This window comes from Amphibalanus amphitrite, unplaced genomic scaffold (genome assembly GCF_019059575.1).
Source record: "Amphibalanus amphitrite isolate SeventyFive unplaced genomic scaffold, NRLGWU_Aamphi_draft 000311F_arrow, whole genome shotgun sequence".
NCBI classification, from domain to species: Eukaryota; Metazoa; Arthropoda; class Thecostraca; order Balanomorpha; family Balanidae; genus Amphibalanus; species Amphibalanus amphitrite.
In genome coordinates, this window is record NW_024881806.1 from 69,494 (window position 1) to 91,317 (window position 21,824).

The window sequence follows — 21,824 nt, forward strand, 5'->3', positions numbered from 1 at the left end:
AACATTTGAGTAGTTGCACTTGGCTGCGACGTGGCTCATCGCAGTAGTGGCAAGTCTCCATCGTAAGTAACCACCAGGAGCTGGGCACACTCGCAGCAGCAACAGTGGTAGCATCAGCATCAGCATCAGCAGCAGCAGCAGCAGCAGCAGCAGCAGCAGGGATGGCGTCCTCGGTCCGGCTAAGTTTGCTGGCGCTCGGAGCTGGGCTGCTGATGATAGGTCGCATCTCTGCCCAGACTCGCTCCAGTGAGTCCATGCAGTGACGGAAAGCCCTAAGCCCACAGAACCACTGACGCGGCTTACATTAGGTTCCAGCCATTGCTCTTAAAATATATCACTGGGCTAATGCAAGCAAAGCAGGTCCTTTACTAGAAATGTGTTTTATTTAGAATTGATAGAAAAGGAAGTGATCGGTTGTCAAGTCCAGTTTAGCAAACAACTCTTTGATAAGGGTAAAATACGAGTATTTCCAGTGTTGTCAGCTAAATTGAGTCATCATAAGGCTTACTGATTTTATGTAGCTTTTTCAAACAACTATGGACGACTATCAGTTCAGAAAACTTTTCTTCGATGTGTGTGACGCAATATATGCACGGCTAAAGGTATTGGATGTGGAACATATATAATGCATGCACTTATACATTCACTATCCAGCATCAACAATCTATCGATCACATTACTCCTCGGTCTTCAATAACCCTGCAATGCCCATCTTTGCCAAAAGGTAGCGTCTCTGTTCAGACAATCAACAACGCTGACAGTCTGGAGTCAACTTTTGCTGTATTGGGGTGGCGCCAGTGCCTTCCTATGGATTTTAACTCGTCGCCATCATGGTACTCGGCTAAGGAGTGCAACAGCAAAGTCACGAACGGCGGTGGTGTGCCTGCCGAGTGCGCCGGCGTCCCGGCGCTCGTGCAGTTATACAACTGTTTGGCTCATAGGTAAGTGTGGATGTGAGCACTTTGTGAGCGACGAATGGGGAGGTCATCGACAAAAAAATTATCCAATTAGGCTTCTCTGACCATCTCTTACCATGTAACGATTTCAAGAGCATGAGTAAAATGTCCGTTCATGATTGCAATGATATTCAAGGCTCAAAAGTTACCAGAAAGAAAAAAAAACTGTATAAGAACTACAACAAAAGGTAAATATCAAAACAGATAAAAAACTAAAGCTAACTGGATTCTGCACCTTCACAGTCGGTATCAAGTGGACACCGTTGACGGAAACCTATGCTTCAACGTCACCCTGAAGGAAAGCCTGCTGCTCTCCTACTCCAAAGACGCGAGCTGGCATGACGCCCAGGAGAACAGGGACGTCGCCTGCCGCCTGATGTCGTCTGCCGCGCTGAAACCACGGCAGCAGGCCGTCTACAGCTACCTCTGCGCACGCTTCTCCTTATTTGCCGACTGCGAAAGTCAGCGCAGCCAGACGCCAGACGACCTGGACGACGTGAGTCTGACACAGCGCATCAGCTTCCTGCAAGGAAACTGCCCGATGAGCCCTAACAGCATGCTGGATGCTTTCGGCGAGATAACTGGACACACCAACATGGAATGCGGCCAGAGACCGAACAGCGAGACTTTGAAAGAACAGTATTACGACGCCATCAAACACGTCAGCTGCCTCCTGCAGGACTTCATTGGCGACGACGACCACCTGAATTTTTACGGTCTGGTGGACGCCCTGGCCAAGAAGTTCGGCGGCTACTGGTCGGTTCCTCTGCAGTGGCTGGACGACAGCTGCAGTCCGCTAGCACTCAACATTCCTGAGATCACTGTCAACCAGTTCATCGACTGCTGGGCCTCCCGCGGCCTGGCCTACTGCGCCTTCTCAGATGCCAATCTGCTGGCACTGGATATGCCCGAGTCTTGTGCTATTGTCGCATACTAGTCAAACCAGAATACGGCCGATGTGGAAAGAAACTTAGGTTTTCTGAATGAAGAGAAATGGCATGGACCCAGTGAGCCTTGAGCTTGTTCTGGGTGTGTTATTCAATCTATAACCAACGAGATCATAGCTCCGTGCGATAGTCTGAAGTCTGAACAATAATTCCTGTACGAACCTGCATTTTGACGTGAGCAATCTCTTGAGCGTAGGGACGCTCTATGAAAAGGCATTATGTTTATGACATGGTCCATGATGATTATTCCGATGCTCTGCCTACGGGAAAACTTATAACCGTATTTATTGTACGCAACTTTGGGTGTTTATTGTTTGTTCTCTTCGTAAGGCAGCCTCGGGAACGGATCAGGACAGCCAATAAATTTTGTTCATAGTCCGCTTACTTTTCATAGGCCAAACCGTGTTGCAACAAACGGTGAATCGTTGTCAACATCGTATTTTTTTGCCAGCATTAGGGGCAATGGATGAAATAACTTCTCCTAGACACCGTGCGCAATGAAGCTTGACACTGGTGTGCACTGTGCAGGTTTGTTGATTGTCGGCAAACATCTGATGTCTCCTAAATGTATTCATAGTATCCCATGCACGTCTGCCCCTAAGAAACTGCAGTCCTCTCAGTCCAGTGGGAGTCGTTCGGTCAGTTCGATGGCCGGATCGTTCCGGTCCACAGGTCAGGTCACTGCCGGGTCAGGTCACCGAACGACTGGCTCAAAACGTTCACCCGATAGCTGCGATAGTAGCCGGTCGTCTCTACTTGCCGACCGGTCAGGACCAGCACTGTCGTGATGCGAAGAGATGACAGCCTCTTTCTTGGCATCAGAAGGCTCATGAAAAGGTAAACGATACACGGAGACCAAAGAGCTTGAAAGCGTCGACAGAGAAGCCGGGCAGGAAAAATTCAAGGCTCAGGTTAGACAGGTGCCTAAGCCCATCAAGTCAACCAATTCAACACAGACAAGCGTTATGCAGGATTGTAGCTTCTTAGTATTGCCCATATATTTTCTCCCCAAGCTCTTCGTTTTGAGCCTGGCTGAGCGATGCTTTGCATTCAGATAAAAGTGAGCACATAAGCTATGCTAAAAAAATTAATGCTAGAAATGTCGTTTATGTGGCCTGCGAAATGTAGCAGGCGAAGACTATGTGCTCATTGCGTCATAACAAATCTATTGCTAATCACCGTACATATAGGTACGAGTACAGTAGTCATACCTATCACTCGCCCATCTGGTATTCAACAAAGTTAGATATTTCAATAGCACAGTCGCTGCACTGCGCCCCGAATTGAGGAGGTTGAGCGCACATTGAATTGCAAAGGATTGTAAGCCTCAGAAATTCAGTAGAGATTTGTGACAAATGATATGCACCTGTCACGTAAACTAGGTCGTATCAACTCTATTTTTCAAACAACTTATCTATTACCTCTTCCTAACTGATAATTGCAGGAGATAAACGCCAGGAAACATAGTATGTCACATTGTGGGTGTAAGACTGTCCCTAGTTCCTGATGTAGCATCAATGTCACGGATGGAAGTTATAGGTCGATGTCAGGACACAGTTTATTCTAGAAACACATTTCGCTGGCTCCCTTCTCTCCGTCCGCATTCACTGTGTTGACTTTTCCAATATCAGTTATGTCTAATGCCTGAGCTGGGCTGTAAACCCGAGTTTACTCGAGTTGTCGTCTCGTCTGCGCACTCGCGCTTATCTAACGGTCTGGCCTGGTTTCGGGTGCTACCTGATAGCTCGTGGCGGAAGGGCAGTGTGAGCAAACTGCACGCTTCAGTGCTCTCCGTGTCGATACACCCCACGCCCCAGAGACCACTGTAAATTCGCACCCTGCCGCCCCACCACCACCGAGCACCCAACCTTATCGCTGACCACGAGCGGACCGGGGGTAGTTCGCGCAGCCTCCGCGGGGCAGCGCTGCGGTCGGCGCCGAGCCCGCACTTTGCCAACTGACCACCTCTGACCAGTCGCATCCCGTCGGTCGTTCCCGCACAGACAGTCGGCGCACCCGACGTCACTCTCACCAACATGACCACCCTCCAGACCGCCGTCATCTCCTTCCTTGCGCTCACCTTTTCACCTGTCTTTGTCATGTCCTCCTCTTATTCCTCCTTCTCCTCCTCCTCCGTTCTTCCCTCGGTCTCTGGACGTCAGAGCAGCTCCGGCTACGGCTACAGCAGCGAGTACAGCAGCCCCTACGGCGGTGATCTCTACACAGCAGCCAGCGGCGGAGGCTACGGTCACGACTCCTACTACAAGAAGTGCGACTGTACCAAGTACGACATTCTCGGGGTGGTAGCGGGCGGCGCGGCGCTGGCGGCTCTCGGCATTTACCTGCTGCTGCAGCAGGCGGCGGCAGCGCGCGCGCTGGTCGACTGGACACCGCAGCTGCCGCCACTGCTGACGCAGGCCCTGAAGCTGGCCATGCCGCAGCAGGATGTGGCCGGGAAGGCGGTGACGACAACATGCCGTCTGTCCAGGATGCTGGAGAACGGCGAACTGACGTGGAGCAGGGCTTACGGCATCGGAGCTCGATCTGGGGTAAGGATGAGTGTCCATGGAAGGGAGGATGGTTATGAGGCGCGGTCTTGGATGTATTATTTCGTGTGCTTAATTTACTTGTCTTGCTTGTTTAGCTGCAGCAGTTCAAATATGCAACATTTGCTAATCACGGCGTAATGGGCAGTAATCGCCACGCCATGTGTGGATCGCCCATGATCGTAAATACAATACAATACAATACAATACAATGGCTTGAACGAATGTCAATGTAAGCTGTCATTCTGGTTTTCCTCCTAAAACTGTTGTGTTCCTACATTTGGTATCATTCCACTTGCTCCTTCTCTGTTTAGCACCGTACCGTACACGTTTTTTTCGCAATCAGGATCCAGGACGTCTCGGCTTCGATCTGTTTCTTTTCTCAGTTTTCTTATTGCCCATCAATCCTGTCAAATATCTGACGTCAGCCCTTATCCCTGCATGATGCAAAACCCTAACCCATAACTCTTGCCACCAGTACAAGGATCACGAGGCTGACTGCGACTGTTTCCGCGCCATTATCGGCGCGCTAGCCGGATTTGCCGCACTCGCCGCGATCGCCGGCTTCGCTCTGCAGCAGGCGGTAGCGGCGGCGGCGGCCAGGAGTCTGCCCTCTGGTGAGCCCCTCCGTGACCCTGACCTCTGACCTCTGACCGGGTCACGCCGCTGTGTTACAGTATGAGGAGGAGGGTGGCTTCTGCGACTGTTTCCTGGGCCTGGTGGGAGCGCTGGCCGGCTTCACTGCGTTGGCTGTGCTGGCCGCGTTTGCGCTCCAGCAGGCGGCGGCAGCAGCTGCTGCCCGATCCTTGCCGAATGGTAAGACAACAGCGCATCCAGAGGCTCTGAGAAAAAGAACGGGCCGCGGGCTCAACAACAGACGGCAGCTCACAGACGGCGCCCCAAGTTGGCGGCCGTAAAAATAAAAATTTGCCAAAAATCTGGATCCGCTGTTGTTTTGCCTGTTCAGCTCGTTCGATGCGTTCCAAAATTTAGCGGTGCGATGATATCACATGAAAGCAATACTTGTATCATCTCAACTATATTTGTAATCGCTTCTTTTGAGCATAGTCGACTCTAGTGGAATACACAAAAGGCTTTTCAACTTTGCGTACTTTGCCAAAGACGCTCAACATTCACGCTCCTTCCACATCTCACAAGACGGCGTAACTCTTGTTTTCACAGACGGCCTCTTTGACGGCACGTTCAACATGGAGGGACTCCACTTCATCAGTCGCTACCTGAAGCTGATGATGGACAACGAGGATCCGTGTGTTCCGCTCCGACTCTGCAGAATCAACGAGGATGCAGAGGATCTCTCGCCGCAGATCTACACAGGGGTCAAACTGGCAGGGTAAGCTCAGAAGGTCACACTGATTGAAGTAGTGGGATCAAAGGGGTAAACCGATTGGGGAAGAGAGCTCAAAGGGCCTGGTCTTTGGATTGATTAGCTCAGTGATTCAATGCGACGGGGATAAGGTCAAAAGGTCAGACTGTTATTAGTTATTCGTGTGAATACTTTCGGTCTTCAATTGAGAAAGATGAATGAAATGTTGTCCTTGATGAAACCTCAACAGTCTTATGTCTTTTGATGATCATCTGATTTCACGGCACCTACTGACTTCACCTGCCTTTCCAGGCTACCCATCTCTTGGTTCCTGAGTTTTTCGTCCACTGCTCGGCACAGTTTTAACGACTTGTGCAGCGCCATCGGTGACGTCCACAGCAGAGGCGGCTGTGACGCCCTGTACCCGGGCTGTAGCTGGAGGGAGAAGAGGTTGCAGATGGGATCAGCGATCCAAAGGAGCTGAAGTGTGACCGATCAGGGTCAGGTTCGACGCCGCGGGGTCGAGACGATGAGTTTCCCCGGCGGAGTGTCCATATCGGAGAAATCAGCGATGTTCAGCACATTACACATCGTGCTTTTACTCTCGAAATTACTCAGACAAGATCGTTGTGTAGATTGTTTTACCGGTGATTGGGCTCGAGAGTGAGCTCCATGGGTGTTGATGAATTGCTGATATGCTGAGTAATTGTTCAAGTTTGCAGGTAATGTGCATTACATGGGCATCAAATGTGTCTTATGGAGTAAACGGTATTTCGCTTTTGCTGCAACGAAAGCATGACAGTGTATATGTACGTTGTTGTTATTGTTTTGCCTGGAGTATTTTGTCTGTTATTATTTACATGGTGTTAGTGAAATGTTTCACTAAACGCACAGAAATTGTGCAATCGCTCTAAAGAAGATATGAATACATGCCTATAAAAACCATCCTCAAATCTTTTGGTTGGATTTGATGCAAGTGGCAGGTGATGATGAAAAGCCTTTAAAAGCACTACGATGGCCTTTCGATCATTTAACCGCACGAGGAGTAGAAGGGTTCCAAGACCTACGCCCAGTGGAAGGGGGAGCGAATGTCGCCCCCCTCCCCCCATAAGATCTCAGCTCCTATGGGAACAAAGAAGCAAAAAATTTATAGGGTGGGTGGAGGTGGTAGGAAACTTGATTGTGTGTCAATTTCATGATATTAGGTCAATATTTTCCAGATCAAATGAGTTCAAACCAAGTCAAATCTGCCAGATGAGGTCTTCTTTGTGGTCACACGCTCATGCCTCAAAAAGTTACCTGCGAATTTTCTTATTGCTTTCATTAAACGACAGCGCATACATTTTTAGTATAAATGGAGAATCTCTTTAATCGAGCCATAATAATGGCAATTAGAACACTGATAAGCGTAAGATGTCTTCCGGTTGAGGCGGGAATCAGCCGGGTAACGTTTCAGTCACAATTTTGAGTTTACGAGTACACCCTCGTAACTCAAAGTATTACCTGCTGATTTTCGTATTTTTTTTTTTCGCGGTAGATTTCATGTACATTTATGTGTCTTCAGAGAGATATTGACGCGAAAACTTAGAAGATTTACCTAATAAAACTACCATTCACTCGTAAAATAGTTTACCATTGACGATTAGGAGTTGTCCAGTCAACATCGGACGGCTCTCTCCTCTTTGCAGAGATTACTGGCATATTTGATGGACGAATACTTATTAGCATTGCATTAGACGGCTGCACACGTGTGTACACATAGATTGGGTCACTGATTATGTTCCTGACTGTTCATCCGTGAAGTAACGGATGTTTTGAGCAAGGAGCAGTGGACGAGAATTTAACCCTCGCCCGCACATGCCATTTTCCCATCCTGGAACGCACATGGGGGGGTGGTTGCCACCCCCCCCCCCCGCGCCATTTCGTTCCTGCTGGAGATAGAGCTTAGCAGTAAAGACCAAAAAGATTCTTTGGGAAGAGACGAATCCAATGATAACCAGTTTTACCTTCTCATGTCAGTCATTGACCTTCCAGGTCAGGTCAAACTAAAAAATGTTGCTGTTTTGGGTCACCGTTGGATATCAAGTGCGCTGCTTATCAAATACCAATGACGATGCTGTTTTCTGGTGCCAAGCCAGCTAGAACCTCTTTGTCACACTATCCGACCAGAATTTTGCTGCTGAGGTCATTTCAGGTCAAGTTAGGTCAAGGTCAATTATATGTGTTTGTATGTCTGTGTGTGTCTGTGTGTATACTGATGTGTGCACCGATTTTTTTTGGGTCCATACACTGTAAAAAATATTGACGAGCTATGTGTCAAAACAAGGGTCTCGAAACAGTCACCAGGTTGTCAATGCTTCCGGTACCTACCACTTGACTAGTTACCGCTTAGTTAGCTTACAGGCTGAGAACTATCCAGATCGTTATGATCCGGTATTGTAATGATACCCTAGGTGTACCTTTGTTTTGAAGTGCTGAATTAACTATCAAGGTTGTCTGACGTTTGTTTTCGCCTCAATCCGAAACGAGGAAGACCCTCATCAAATTATTAGGTGAAAGCCAGGCTCAGGATGATCAAAATACTAGGGGTAGTTTTGTCATAGTAATCTGTGAAGGGTGAGGAACAAGCCGTAGCAATGCACTCGTCACTAAACCAGCCTGAGATTATTCGCCAGGTAGCTGCTGCGTTTCCCTACTTGCTGAATCATGTTTGCAACTTTCCATTTCCAGACACTTTTTACGGCAAATAAATTGTTAGGCTATTTGGAAGGTGAATGACAATTTTATTTCTATAAGTCAATACATTTGTATTTCCGATTGCCCTAAAGCTTTTTTTTAATCGTTTGCGGTAGGTTTTTTATTGTTCGCAATAAAGTTGCGCACCTGTGAATCCTTCACTTAATGCGTTCCCGGCTTCCCGGCGCCAGTTGCGCTGTGCCGTGCCGCGTTCGGTCGGGGGTGTGCGCGTCTGTGCAGTGCGAGTGTTTATCACTGGGCAAACCTGTATCGTTTCCATTTGAGCAGTGTCTAGTTATGAAGAATTGCTTGCCGATATATGACCTGCAGTGATCGACGTTCTGGTTCAATAACTTGCCATAAGCCATTATTCTCAACCAAATTGCGCAGAGACGTTTGCAAAGTTGTCGAGGGGGGGGGGGGGGAACAAGAGCGATTTTAAATGAATTGCTCTCCATGCAGTGCAATAGGACTTAGGTTTAATTTTTCGAAAGTTGTGGAGCCGCCCCCGCGGTGTCCGGCCTGGCCAACTCTCTCAAGAACCGACAGCTAACGGAACACTGAAGTTTCACTACGACGATTTCCGCCAAAGTTATGAAGAAAAGGCAAGTGCAAGAAGCAAAACTTCTCTTGGTAATCAAAACTTAGGTTTGGCAAATTCCAAACCCTAAGTCACTACAACTGTGGATATAAATAAGCTGGTTATTGACGGCCAAGCTCTGGCCAATCTGAGGTTCAGACCTATCATCAAGTTCATGAGGCAGCTGCGGTTGGGCGGCTCACGGGCTCCACTGCATAGGCTCAGACAGGTACTCTACAAAATGTCTTCTGTGTTCTTAGGTTCAGATGTATCGATAGGTATGTGCATGCTTCTGATTCGATTGATAACTGTAAACGGGCGCTGGAAGTGAAAGGTTCGCTTGATATACGAAAGGTGCATTGCAAGAAAGCACATTATTTCAGAAATACACTTTCATTTTATCTTGAGCGTTTTTGGAATGGGCCGGATGAATTCGTCATCAAACTGGTAAGGGATTTCGTTTGAAGACCACCGATATTTAATAATATGATGGTCTTCAAACGAATTCGCTGGCAAATTCGATGACTGGATTGGGCGGCGTAGGATCTGCTGGTCATCTGACTATGGGTTGAGCAATACGTTAGTTTTGACCTAGTTTGAGCTTCATTCGTTAAGTAGGAACAAGACGATGCCTCTTTTGAGCATCGTCACTAAACAAGCCACCCTCGTTTTGACATTGTTTTTCGTTATTATTGTTACTAGGTACTTTGTTATCATACACAGCATTAACGAGGACCTGCTTCCAAAACAAGGCAGAAACGCTCCAGCTATTTTTGGGACGTGGTAAAAACTAACCGACACCTGGTAACTGTCATCTGACGAACACAAAACAAGCCAGGGGCTCGCAGCGTGTGTCAAAAGTAGGATGCAAAACTAGTCTGTACCCCCGACATTTAGCGTTGAGAATCATTTGACGAGGGGCTAGTCAATATTTTTTACAGTGTATCACATGAAATCATGATCTGAGAAGCTTTTACCAAAAATGCAGTCAAAAAACTTCACAAAAAGTAAATTCAGCTTGCCTAAAACGCAATTATCTTAGATGACCTAGGTTGACCTTGACCCTGACCTTGACCCCTGTACATCGTCGAACAACATGTTCCATGATAGGTGGGAGGTGAGACTGGCAAAAAAAGGCCGAAATCAGGGTGTCAAAAGCTCGCAAGGCCCATGGCAAACGCAAGATGTTGAGAATTGGCCATTTGGGTCATGACATGACCTGAAAAACAAGGTCATATCTCCGAAACCAAAAATCACAGAAACTTGAAATTTTCAGTGGACATCAACAAAGGATAGACGAGCAGCTATACGAAAAATCAGCTTTCTAGCTCTAAAAATGTTGAGTGCAGAGCAGAAAGACTGCCTGGGGGGGGGGGTGGTTGCCACCCCCCCCCATGTGCGGGCGAGGGTTAATGCAAGTCTTTTTGATTGGCATTAAAAGGTCCTCAAATTATAAATAAGTCAATGCCCTCTAAAGTGCCTTCCGTGCGCCAGTTTCAATAAGCCATCGCAATGGAAAACATATCCGTAACAGCCTGCACACAGACGTCCATGTTTGTCTTGCATTGCATGTGCCATTAACCCTCGCATGTGTAGGGGGGGGTCGGATGGACCCCCCCCCCATGGTTTTTCGCGAATAACTCGCGTAAAAAGCGGCCGATCGCGACGAAACTTTCAGTACCCTCGCATTGATCAATTTGACACCTACCCTGAAAATTTCATGACCCTGACCCAAATGACCTTTGACCTGTGACCTCTTTTCCGAGACCATGTTTGGCCAGAATCGCGATTCGGCGTACGTCGGCTCGCATTAGCCGCGCGTTTGCAAGCTTTTCGTGGTTTCAAACGTTCAAACATGTGATTTGATGTTGCTCCCATGCATTATGGTGGGTGTCAAGGTCACCTGAAGGTCAGGTCAGGTCATTGACCTTTGGTGACCTCGGGTGACCTCGGTTCACTTTTTCGAGTTTTACATGTTTCTAGGCTAGTTTTTGGAGCTGAATTCGAATTTAGCAACCATTTGAACATTTACGAAGTAGTTTTGGTGCCTTCGTAACATGTTACGAAGCTGTCAGAAGCGGTTGACACGTACTACGAATACCCGTCACGACGCCTACTGATTGACCTGACCTGACCTGACCCGACCTGGTCTAAATGCTTAAAGACATCATCTGTGATCAAAACTAACACGATATTCGTGATCAGCACCCCGAAAAACCCCTTAGCAGCCACACTTTACGACTTTCTAATAGGTCCCGATTTTCCCGACTTTGGGTCATTGACCTGACCTGGAAGGTCAACCAATGACCTAGGACCTTAAAATTGGGTATCATCGGCTTCCTCTCGTCACGGGCAACACGCTCGTTTTTTCCGCGAAGCTCTAGCTCGATCAGGGGCCAAACGGCAAGGGGGGGGTCCAACCGACCCCCCCCCCCTACACATTAGAAGCTGGAAAACGCCGCACACATGCGAGGGTTAATAATAAAAATATGGGATTCAAGATCCCGATCGAAGTGTCAAACAGCATCAGGTCGAGTTAAACAGTTCGTCTCCTGTTTTATGCACGTCCACTCAAGTCCTGTGTCTGAAAACCCCGATCAAGCCAACGACAAGCAACCCACCCCTGTCCCCTGCTACTTCTGTTGTGTCTCTGGCTAGCATTCGACTGTGTGGCGCGTCACGGGACCTTGATTGCAATAGAGGAGGTAGCACACAGGCCGACAGTCTCTTTGGGTCCGTTACTCTGCCAGACGAAGGCTTCACCGGTCACAGCTGGAAAGGCTGTGGTCAATCTGTCGTGACCACAGCGGGAAACCTTCAGACGTTATTGGTTACCGCTTGGACCGTCTGACCAGCCTGTCAGCGACCAACGGTGTTTAGGTGGCACGTGTGTTCGCGCTTGTCAAGCGTGATAGATGGTCTGCTAACCGCGAATGGCTTTACAGCGTACACCTGTCGTATAGCTTACCGAAATATCCGGTATTTATGCAAACCAAAGGCCAAACGTATCGTAATGGACTGTCATTACGCACTGATGCCCATCTATCTATGCAAGACGAGTCAAACAACGCCGTATTGCGCACCTGAGTTATCATTTACCGCCGTCATATTCCACACCCGAGTGACGCCCAGTGAGCGCGTGGGAGCTGCGGTAGTGGACGGGTGTCTACCGTCCCACGGCTGCTGACCGCCCCTATAGCGGGCCCCTGCGCGGACAGGCTCGCGACCCCTGCGGTCACTGCACGCTGCACACGGCTGACCGGCCAACCGTGAAGTGTGAACGACAAGCCGCCGGCCACTGCCGCTATGTTCAAACACTTCCTGGCCCACATCTCGCCGGGCCGTGCAGGGATCTAGCGGTACCGATATAGGTCATGTTGGTATACATGTTACCCGGTGTGTTGTTGGCCGTACGGCCGGCAGGTGGCAGCTGCGGCGGAGCTAGCGCAGTTGAGCTCAGCTCGAGGCAGACAGAACACGGTATTGAGTGTCGAGTGGGGACCGATCACCATGGCAGGAACTATCATCGGGGGAGTGATATTGGCAGCGGTGATCACCGCCAGCGCCGGACAGCTCTATCATCGCTCGGATTACGGCGGCAGCTCCAACTACAACTCCAACTCCAACACGGGCTACTACCCGAGCCGCTCCAGCTACGACACGAGCAGCCTCGACTACGGCAACATCTACGGCAGCCGCAGCCCGTCCACCCAGACCTACACTGTGCCTCCGCCGCGGTCTCCAGCCTCCAGACTCGACTATTCCAGCCAGCGACTACAGCGTGCTTACGATGCCTACCTGCGTGAGCTACGTACCGCTTCAGCACTCCGCGAGGGCCGCCGAGACCCACTCCAGCCCGCCCACGACCTCCAGCCAGCCGCCCAGCACACGGACCCCGCGGCAGCTCCGATAGAACGCTCCGACAGCTACGGGTACGGGGACGATTGCAGCGACCTGGACACCCTCAGCATGATTCTGGGTCTGGGAGCGCTGGCTGCGTTTGCTCTCTACTACTACCTCCAACAGCAGGCTGCTGCCGCCCCCGCTCGTAGTTCCGTATGGATGCCCATGATGAGCGTCATCCAGAACAGACTTCCCGAGCATGTCGTGCTCGAATCGCTTCTAGAGAAGGCCTGCGGGGGCCTGGATGTCTTGGAGACCCGAAGGAGCAGTCAGTGGACGCAGCGAGGTGTCACCGGACGAGGGATTGGAGGAGACTGCCTGGAGGGTCTGATTGGACCGGCGGCCGGCTTCTCTGCACTGGCTGCTATCGTGGCCTACGCTCTGGCGCAGGCGGCAATGGCCATGGCCGGGGCAAGATCATCAGATACAGGTGAGAGAGCTTTGAGAGCAGGTGAGAGGAACGTGTACGGTACTCAGGGAAAGATAAATGTGAGAAACTTGAGAACTTGACTCGCGAAAGCTTTGATTCACATAAGAGGTGGATTTTATACAGCGATAGCGGCGTTTTATGCACTGGCTGACAATGGTAGAAGAAAAACAGTCATAGGCTTATTCATATATGTATTTGTTTCATCGCTGTGCCACTAGGTAGCTAGTAATCGCTATTCACGTTCATGACCTGTTACACTTCTTTCGAGTCTGTATTTATTCTCTTCAAGCACGAAAAGATAATGGCACGCTTCAGATGATCTCGAACATGCTCCTATCATGATTTTGGCACGGCTTCTAATTTCACGCCTGACCTTAGCTTCATGGTCTGTTGGGAGTGAATGAGCCATGCAATACGAATCGAGCGAAAGTGTTATGTACACGTAATAGTGGCTAATTGCACTCACGTGTACCTATTCAAGATGCCTTATCGTAAACGGTTCATCGGTTTGGTCATGGATTCTGACCAGCTACCGGTTGTGTGAACTGATTAAGATCGTGGTAATCAATGAAGTGAACCCACGAAAGCGGCACTATCGACATATCTGTATCGGAACGTTCAGTTTCATTTTCAACTCATTTAGCGTTCTAGTTCTTTTCATCTTCCAAACCAGCTTCGTCCAATATGATTAGCCGTTTATTGAATGTTCAAACAATTGCTGTGCATCATTTGTTAGCAAGGGTTAAATCTCATTCTGATCTTGTAGCACGTTTATTGTAAAGACATATACTCGTATTACAGACGGTAGCATTTACATGTTAGACGTAACCGAGCATAATTGATGAGTATTGTGAAGTCATAAACGTCATTCTTTCACACTGTTTCACACGCAAAGAAAACATACAATCCTAACAAAATGTCACACCGTAGCCTGCATTATCGAAATTCTGCACATGTGAGTAGTTTTTCACGCACCACTCATATGAAGACGAAATGGCGTGAAAAAGGAGACGGATTTACACACTCATTTTGTGATTGATTCGTCCCTCAAACCACCACTAGTTTCCTGCATAGATGGCACAAACGACATTCGTACGAGGCATGCGGAAAGAAGTTGAGACAGCATATGTCTCCGCATGAAGACAATCTCCCTGGCCCTGAAGGAAGAACACGAAACCATCATCATTCTGCTGAGGCTCTCCGTCGCACCAGAGCTCCTTCCAGAAGGTGTGCGGCGACCCTCCGGCCGGCTGGAAGGTGCCGTTGATGTATCTGATGTCAGTCCAGGCACGGCCGCTTACCGCTCCTTTGATGTACGTCAGTTGCTCCTCAGACTCGATGGTCAGGAGGGTGGCGGCGTGGAACTTGCTCTTGCAGAGGTTGCTGTCCTCCTCCCAGAAGCCAGACTCGGTGTCGGAAGGGATGATCAAGTAGCAGGCGTTGCCGACTCTCTGCCAGTTGGAGGGACACTGGTGGGGTACGCGGTGGTCCGGTGTAGGAGCGGCTACGTCAGTGAACACCCGTACCCCCGGGGAGAGGGTCAGCTGGTCGGCGAAGGGGACGGCAGCTAGCAGACGGCAGGAGGTGGAGGATGTCTCGATGGAGACGCAGGCCCGGTGGCGACGGCAGCGGACTGCGCACTGGGTCACACTCCCACCCGGTGACTCAGTTAGGGCTGTGGTGTTTACAGCATGGTCGATGGCTGTGAGATTGTATGTGGTTCCATAGGAGACGTTCAGAAGCAGAAGCTCAAACAGAAGCATTGGCAACAACCGCGTGCGATTCAGCTGAACTGGCTTCTTCAATAACATCTTTGTTTAGTAAAGATTACGTTATCTTCTTGGCTCTTCTACTAATGGCTGCTTCCTGAAAGGAAAAGAGATTTGACTTCTAGGAGCGGTAATGTTATAATATTCAGTGGCATTCAAAGGAATTTGCTTTCAGCGGAAAACTTCAAAGTACAAATTAACCTCAAATCACAAAACTTCAAAATTGTGTTCTCACATATTTGCATATTATTACACGCTAAAAATGAGGCGATAGCTTCTATGCAACTGACTACGCGAGTGTCACTCCATACAACTCATCTTGCGCATACGGCTAAGTAGATAAATTGCTTTCCTCTGTAACCTAGCACTGCCATATCTTACCCTGCCTGGAGTTGACTATGGAATAAACAGCTAGACTCGGTGGGCATCTATTTATGCTTGTTTATCCAAAGTAACGAAGTGTGTACATGCGACTTTTGCGTGCACCCGTAAATGAAAGTTGAGGCGGCTAATTGAGCTATTAATTTTGATGGGAATCGATGATTACTTACTATTGACGGACTGATCACTGGAAGACGTCGATCAGGCCATTGCTATATGAAATCCCATGGGTCGACAAACGGGTAAAAGCCGTGGCTTACGAGTATATTTGGCCAGTTTCTGACTGCGCACTATATTTGATATGGTGAGCTTTTCTGTCCGTTCAACCTCGCGGTTATTCGCAAATAGATGTGCTAAAACAATTAGTGATTGAAGACACATCTCTAGATCATCGCCCACTAACCGTAAAAACCGCCTTCCATTTATCATTTCCGCCTCGCGTGCATTGCAGTGCACGTGTCCTGTTATTACTCCGCTCGAGCCCCGTGACGACTGGCCCTGCGGTTCCTCAATAGCAGTGCTAACGAGCCAACCGATACATACCACCCGGAAAGCCCCATTTTCCCGTCAGCTCACTATAATACATCTTTCTCTGTATCAGCGGCTGAGTCTCGGTGGTTTCTGAGGTTGTATCCAGGCTACTGCAGGTCACCGGTCAGTGCTCATTACGGATGCTCGCCGCACGCGCAGCACGAGACGCCGTGATCACTGGCCCGGAACTGTCGACCTCTGGGGTGAGCCCGGTGCACAGGCGCGCCCACCGCCGACCCTCTGACCACTGTGCACCGATATTCATCGCCAGCTCGTGCACTGATGACCACAGCGTGCACAATGCTCTCGGCACACGCCCATTCCCCGAACATGAAGACATTCCCGACGGGAGACTGCAACGCACGAGTGCGCCCGCGCTATTAGCCTGGAAGGTAGACTGCGCCGCGGGGCAGGCGAGTGCTGCGGTACAGTCTAGCCCAGTTTATGCAGGGGCCGCCGCGGGCGGCGAGTACCGTAAACCGGGGTGAGTTGATATGGATTTTGAGGTTTTTTCTAGATTTCTTTAAAAGTCACATTCGTTTACGGAATTCTTTTTGTGCCAGTTCCATGGCACATGCCTTGGGGAGGCAATCAGCAAAAATGAATAAAAAATGTATATATTAAGTCCCTTTTTTAAAACGCCAAAGTTCATATCAACTCACCCCGGGGGGTGGTGAGTTGATATGGTTTCGGATTTTTCAAATTTTCTCGGCTAAAGAAGCTCTGAGGTGAGTTGATAAAATGCCAGTGTTTAACAAAAAGGATGTGAGAACACATCCTAAAAGAAACCATCAGAAAAATGGTAGTAGTTTGGCAGCAGACCTCACATTCATGAAAACGCAATCATGTCCAACACAGCGCTATCAAAATGGCTTGATTTTAGCAGCATCATTTTTTCGCTTTATGCTACTTACTTTTACTTAGAACATTCTGAACTTGGCTAGTCACGTGCCCTCAAGCCAACGGTATCAAAACTGGCAATATATTTTGGAATTACAAGTGTATTTTCTTGTAATTAAAACACATTGTCAGTTGCGGGTCAAGGTTGATATGCCTCTGACAGAGATAATGAATTGAAATGAAAGAATACATATACTTCTGAGCTTTTGTTGACTGGTAGTCAACAAAATATTAATGAAGTGAAGTGAAGCGAATCTAATTCGGACTGAATTCTATAAGGTGAAATAAGCGACATAAAACAGAATTCGGCATCAAAAGCCAAAATTAACCCTCGCACTTATAGGCGGGCGAACGGACCACCTCGGCTTTTCGCACATAACTCGCGCAAAAACCGGCCGATCACGACGAAACTTGCAGTACCTCTCGAGTTTATCAATTTTACACATGTTCTAAAGATTTCATGACCCTGACTCAAATGGTTTTTGACTTGTGACCTGATTCTCGAGACCATGCTTGGCCGGAATCGCGATTTGCCGTGGTCGGCTCACATTATCCGCGCATTTCCAGTCTTTTTGTGATTGTAACGTCCAAACATGTAAATGATGTTGGTCCCACGCAGTATTGTGGGTGTCAACTGTCAAGGTCACGTGAAGGTCAGGTCAGGTCATTGACCTTTGTTGACCTCGGTTCACTTTTTGGTGTTTTACATGTTTCTAGGGTAGTTTCGGGCCGATTTCGAATTTAACATGCATTTGATCATTTATGAAGTAGTTTTAGTGCCTTCGTAACATGTTACGACACCGTCAGTGGTAGTTGACACTTGACACTCCCTATGGATAGCCGGCAGGACACCTACTGGTTGACCTGACCTGACCTGGCCTAAATGTACGAAGACATCTGTGATCAAAACTAACATGACATTCGTGATCAGCAATAGCCAAAAAATAATAAACTCGCTTTACGAACTTCAAATAACCCCCCATTTTCCCGACTTCTGGGTAATTGACCTGGCCTGGAAGGTTAACCAATGACCTAGGACCTTAAAGTTGGTTATCATCGGCTTCCTCGCGTCGTGGGCAACACGCTCATTTTTTTCCGCGAAGCTCTAGCTCCACCAGGGGCCAAACGACGATGGGATTCCAACGGACCCCCCCCCCCCCTATACGTTAAACGCTGGCAAAACACGAATACGGGCGAGGGCTAAAACACCAGTCAATTTCTTTATATTGTTTGTTCCATTTCATTTTGTCACTCATTCTCGGTTGGCAACTGCCAAGCAGGAAAACTAATCAGTTTCACGAGATCAGAATTCCCGCGCTGTTAGCCATACAGAAACGACAGTTCTGTCATTTTCGAAATTAAGAATAATTATAACAGTTTTTTAATCTGTATGTATATAGGTGTTCTATAGTGTTCCTTTGTAGCTTGTAGGAAGCCATCTTGAGACTTGACGGGGAGTTGTGCTGTGCCTTTTGCATGACAGGTATGTCCACAGAAAAAAAAAACTTTGGGGTTACTGATGTTAGTTGTCGGACCTTCGTCCCCGTCTTGAGTTGAGATGTTAGTTTCACAACGTTTCGGCCAGCTACTCTCCGGCCGTCGTCACTCGTCAGGTGTTCTTTGACCCTCAGGAGGACCTGGATGTTGGTGGCGTTGCGCCGTACGCGTCAAACAGTTCGAAAGCTCCTGTAGTCAGCGGGAATCGAACTCGGGTTTCCCCGGTGATGGTCCACGGTTGTAACCACTCCACTAACGAGGCAGATATGACTATGGCCGGAGAAGTTACTGGCGGAAACGTTGTGAAACTAACATCTCAACTCAAGACGGGGACGAATGTCCGACAACTATCATCAGTGATACTAACAGGCCTCGTCTCAAGCATTCAGAAAAAAGTAAAGCTTTTGGGGGTTACCTAATGGAATGATGTGGGGAAAGAAAATGAGAAGAGTTGGTCTAATTGACTTTGTCTTACCTGCAGACCCATATTTCACGCTAATTTGCATGCCTACCAGCCTGGTATCAGCTTTTATCATGCATATCAACTCACCACTTGATGGCATATCAACTCACCACCTGTCACTTTTCTTAAAATTATAAAAAAGCGTTGTTATAGGTGAAACCCAAAATTACCTGGGATCAACAGTAAATTGATGGTAGTTTCTTTCCCAGTGCATGTTGTTTCATGAATATCCACCGTCTTTGCTGTAGGGTGGGGACTTTTCCTTAGTTTCAAAATCAGAAGAAAAAAAGGACTTTGAAAAAAGTAATGTGTTGAGAAGTCACTGCACCACATGCATGCCTTTCTCAGCTATATGCATCGCTTATAGGTTGCTTCACTTCACAGAAAAATAAAACTGAAAATTGGTTTACAAATGGATGAGCAGCACACATTTTAACATTTTTCTAGCAATTTATATCAACTCACCACCCCATATCAACTCACCCCGGTTTACGGTAATGGTATTACCGGTTTCCTGAATGTTTGTCTCGCCAGGTTCGCCTGTAAACTGCTACTTAGAACCAGCAAAGCGAATAAAATTGGCACCCAATATGACTCTGTATCACACTATGAGATTTCAAATGACAATTCAAATTAGCCTTCTTTAAATTTTTTATTGAATGGCATTTAACGGTATTGAATGGCCAATACAGCAGTTTAAGAGCACTTTGAAATCCTAATCTTTTTTTACAAATAAATAAAACATTTGCTCATGTAGCAGTGTCATCACAAGCAAAGTAACTTTTGGTTAATTGTAATTCCATCATCTGCATCAACCTTTAAAGATATACATATTTACCTAGCGCATCCATCCCTTAGAAAACACCTGCTTCCGCTTCTTGCGTGTCACCAGGTGCTCTCGCCGCTCCATCATGTTTTTAACACGTCATTTGCTTATGTCTTCTCACAGGTGTCGATTACACAGCGCTGAATTCAGCCGCACGACAGATGCTGATCGCTCTGACCGCCCCCGACCAATGCGTGGCTCACCAGCTGTGTCAGGTCACCAGGTCAGCTGGTTACGCCTCTGCTCAGACGAGAACACCCATCAAACTGGCCAGGTGAGGAATCCGGCTCCTGAATGAACGCCGATACCTGCTACTTAGCATGGGCGTCGTGCCTGGGCTCGCTTCCATACCTACTATTTAGCATGGATATGGACGCTCGAATTCGCACGTTTGATGGCGTCTCTCGGGAGCTAAGGGTATGGGGCGTTGAAAAATGACCAGTAATTCGTGGTCATCGTATAAAAATAACGGTAGGTGTGTATTACAATACCGTTAGTCTGTAAACGTGCTTATCCATGTCAGGCATGGATGGCTGTATGTATTTAACAGCGTGGAAAGGTATGCAAACGGCAGACCACATTGGTTTCTATAAAGGCAAACAACACCAGTTCGAGTGGATTATTGTCATGAGCGTTCACTATGCCTTATTTATTTGCTAATTAAATGCTGGACTTATTGGGAAATAAAGTATTTGCACGTTCTTATGTCTAACAGCTAGCATCCACGTATGACTTTCGTATGGTTCATTACTATTTTATTATCAGCGAAATGCTCTCTGTGTGATATATGCTTCTTCAGCATTCACCTGCAGATGAAATCGTAACCCTTGATCAAATAAGTTACCGACGCCATACTTTACCTGGACGGATCACGTAAAACCAACTAAATACATTATTGGCTACATAAATGCAAGTAAGCTTAGGGGTAAATCGACCTAAAGGACGGTAACAGGATGATATGCTACTATGTATTGATCGACAAATATCTCTCTCTCTCTCTCTCTCTCTCTCTCTCTCTCTCTCTCTCTCTCTCTCTCTCTCTCTCTCTCTCTCTCTCTCTCTCTCTCTCTCTCTCTCTCTCTCTCTCTCTCCCTCTCTCTCTCTCCCTCTCTCTCTCTCCCTCTCTCTCTCTCTCTCTCTCTCTCTCTCTCTCTCTCTCTCTCTCTCTCTCTCTCTCTCTCTCTCTCTCTCTCTCTCCTCGTTTGCAGCGTGGCTCTGGCGTGGTACGCCGCTCGACTACGGCAGACACCGGGCTCAACCGGTCCCTACTCGGAGTATTGCTGGAGTCTGGTGCACGGCCTAAATGGCACCTGCCCTGACCCGAGCAGGGCCTGTATCGCGACCTGAGAGTGTACTCGTAGACATGGAGCTGAGAGGATAGTCTGAATTCAGACTTCCGAGTGTGGGTGACCTGGAATGAGCTGTTTCGTTAGTGGTAAGGTCTGGTCTTGGAACTCGAGATGAAAACTAAACTGTGAATGTCATGGAACATACCTACCCTTGCATATGATATGGTGCAGGGAGAGTATTTGATAAAGCATTGTTTTTTTATAGAGCGTTGCGAGCATCGAAGAGCGAAGACGCCTGCAGAGGGTGCGTTATTGTGGTTGTTCTCATACCACAATTTTGTAGATAACAACACCTATTTTTGTTGCATGGGAAATTACTGCTGCTTTGAGGCTTCTTTGTTTGCCTTGTTGAGAGTCTGAAACGTGAATAGTCATCACCGGAAGTGCAAAATGTAACAAGGTATCAGCAGCTGTCCCTCATGGACAGGGATTTATGGCGCTGTTGCTGGTCTGAATTTAGGTTTATTGTTTTTTTCTTTAGCTTAGATTTATTGTTGACTTGTACTGAGCATTGTAAATACAAGTGATAGTGTGCAGATGTAGAGAATTGGAGGCATTTAGTAAATGTAGTAAGTTATGATGCATCCAATGCATTATCTTAATGCACAAAATGAATGTTCAGTTCTGCACTGTTACAATTGTCAAACCCTATAATTGTTGACGTTTTGCATAATATGGCCAAATAT

At 47.8% G+C, this 21,824-nt stretch overlaps 4 protein-coding genes across 7 annotated transcripts in view; 3 read left to right on the plus strand and 1 right to left on the minus strand.

Moving 5' to 3' along the window:
- Positions 1-23: 23 nt before the first annotated feature.
- On the plus strand, positions 24-2,523 carry LOC122388163. The gene is made up of 3 exons (XM_043379008.1): positions 24-246; positions 725-941; positions 1,200-2,523. The coding sequence occupies exons 1-3, from the start codon at positions 162-164 to the stop codon at positions 1,891-1,893; spliced, it is 996 nt and encodes a 331-aa protein (XP_043234943.1). The 5' UTR covers positions 24-161; the 3' UTR covers positions 1,894-2,523.
- A 1,352-nt stretch (positions 2,524-3,875) lies between these two features.
- Positions 3,876-6,718, plus strand: LOC122388165. 3 transcript variants are annotated; one of them, XM_043379013.1, is made up of 4 exons: positions 3,876-4,452; positions 4,934-5,066; positions 5,632-5,800; positions 6,086-6,718. In XM_043379013.1, exons 1-4 carry the CDS (start codon positions 3,940-3,942, stop codon positions 6,255-6,257), a joined length of 987 nt encoding a protein of 328 aa, XP_043234948.1. In that variant the 5' UTR covers positions 3,876-3,939; the 3' UTR covers positions 6,258-6,718. The 3 variants fall into 3 exon arrangements, with proteins under 3 accessions (XP_043234948.1, XP_043234947.1, XP_043234946.1); XM_043379012.1 differs by having other exon boundaries at positions 3,878-4,452; positions 4,928-5,066; XM_043379011.1 differs by lacking the exon at positions 4,934-5,066 and adding an exon at positions 5,127-5,265 and having other exon boundaries at positions 3,878-4,452.
- Positions 5,171-21,824, minus strand: part of LOC122388166 — a 47,664-nt gene continuing 31,010 nt past the window's right edge. The window contains exon 2 of one of the 2 annotated variants that reach the window (XR_006257745.1): positions 5,171-5,291. Coding sequence is in view for 1 of the 2 variants with exons in the window: in XM_043379014.1 (XP_043234949.1) it covers positions 14,481-15,233 (753 nt within the window). In the remaining variant the exon portion in view is untranslated. Of the gene's footprint in view, positions 5,292-13,652; positions 15,289-21,824 lie in introns of those variants that run through there. The other variant, XM_043379014.1, reaches the window with a different exon arrangement.
- LOC122388164 lies at positions 12,563-21,812 on the plus strand. The gene is made up of 3 exons (XM_043379009.1): positions 12,563-13,422; positions 19,913-20,063; positions 20,998-21,812. The coding sequence occupies exons 1-3, from the start codon at positions 12,600-12,602 to the stop codon at positions 21,134-21,136; spliced, it is 1,113 nt and encodes a 370-aa protein (XP_043234944.1). The 5' UTR covers positions 12,563-12,599; the 3' UTR covers positions 21,137-21,812.

Bases quoted from the DNA above. Each gene is read 5' to 3' on its own strand.
- LOC122388163 (XM_043379008.1), top strand. From the start codon at position 162: ATGGCGTCCTCGGTCCGGCTAAGTTTGCTGGCGCTCGGAGCTGGGCTG. The intron at 247-724 runs GTGAGTCCATGC...CTTTGCCAAAAG, and splicing joins CTCTGCCCAGACTCGCTCCA to GTAGCGTCTCTGTTCAGACA. The intron at 942-1,199 runs GTAAGTGTGGAT...GCACCTTCACAG, and splicing joins TACAACTGTTTGGCTCATAG to TCGGTATCAAGTGGACACCG.
- LOC122388165 (XM_043379012.1), top strand. From the start codon at position 3,940: ATGACCACCCTCCAGACCGCCGTCATCTCCTTCCTTGCGCTCACCTTT. The intron at 4,453-4,927 runs GTAAGGATGAGT...TCTTGCCACCAG, and splicing joins GCATCGGAGCTCGATCTGGG to TACAAGGATCACGAGGCTGA. The intron at 5,801-6,085 runs GTAAGCTCAGAA...CTGCCTTTCCAG, and splicing joins ACAGGGGTCAAACTGGCAGG to GCTACCCATCTCTTGGTTCC.
- LOC122388164 (XM_043379009.1), top strand. From the start codon at position 12,600: ATGGCAGGAACTATCATCGGGGGAGTGATATTGGCAGCGGTGATCACC. The intron at 13,423-19,912 runs GTGAGAGAGCTT...GTCTTCTCACAG, and splicing joins GGCAAGATCATCAGATACAG to GTGTCGATTACACAGCGCTG. The intron at 20,064-20,997 runs GTGAGGAATCCG...CCTCGTTTGCAG, and splicing joins ACACCCATCAAACTGGCCAG to CGTGGCTCTGGCGTGGTACG.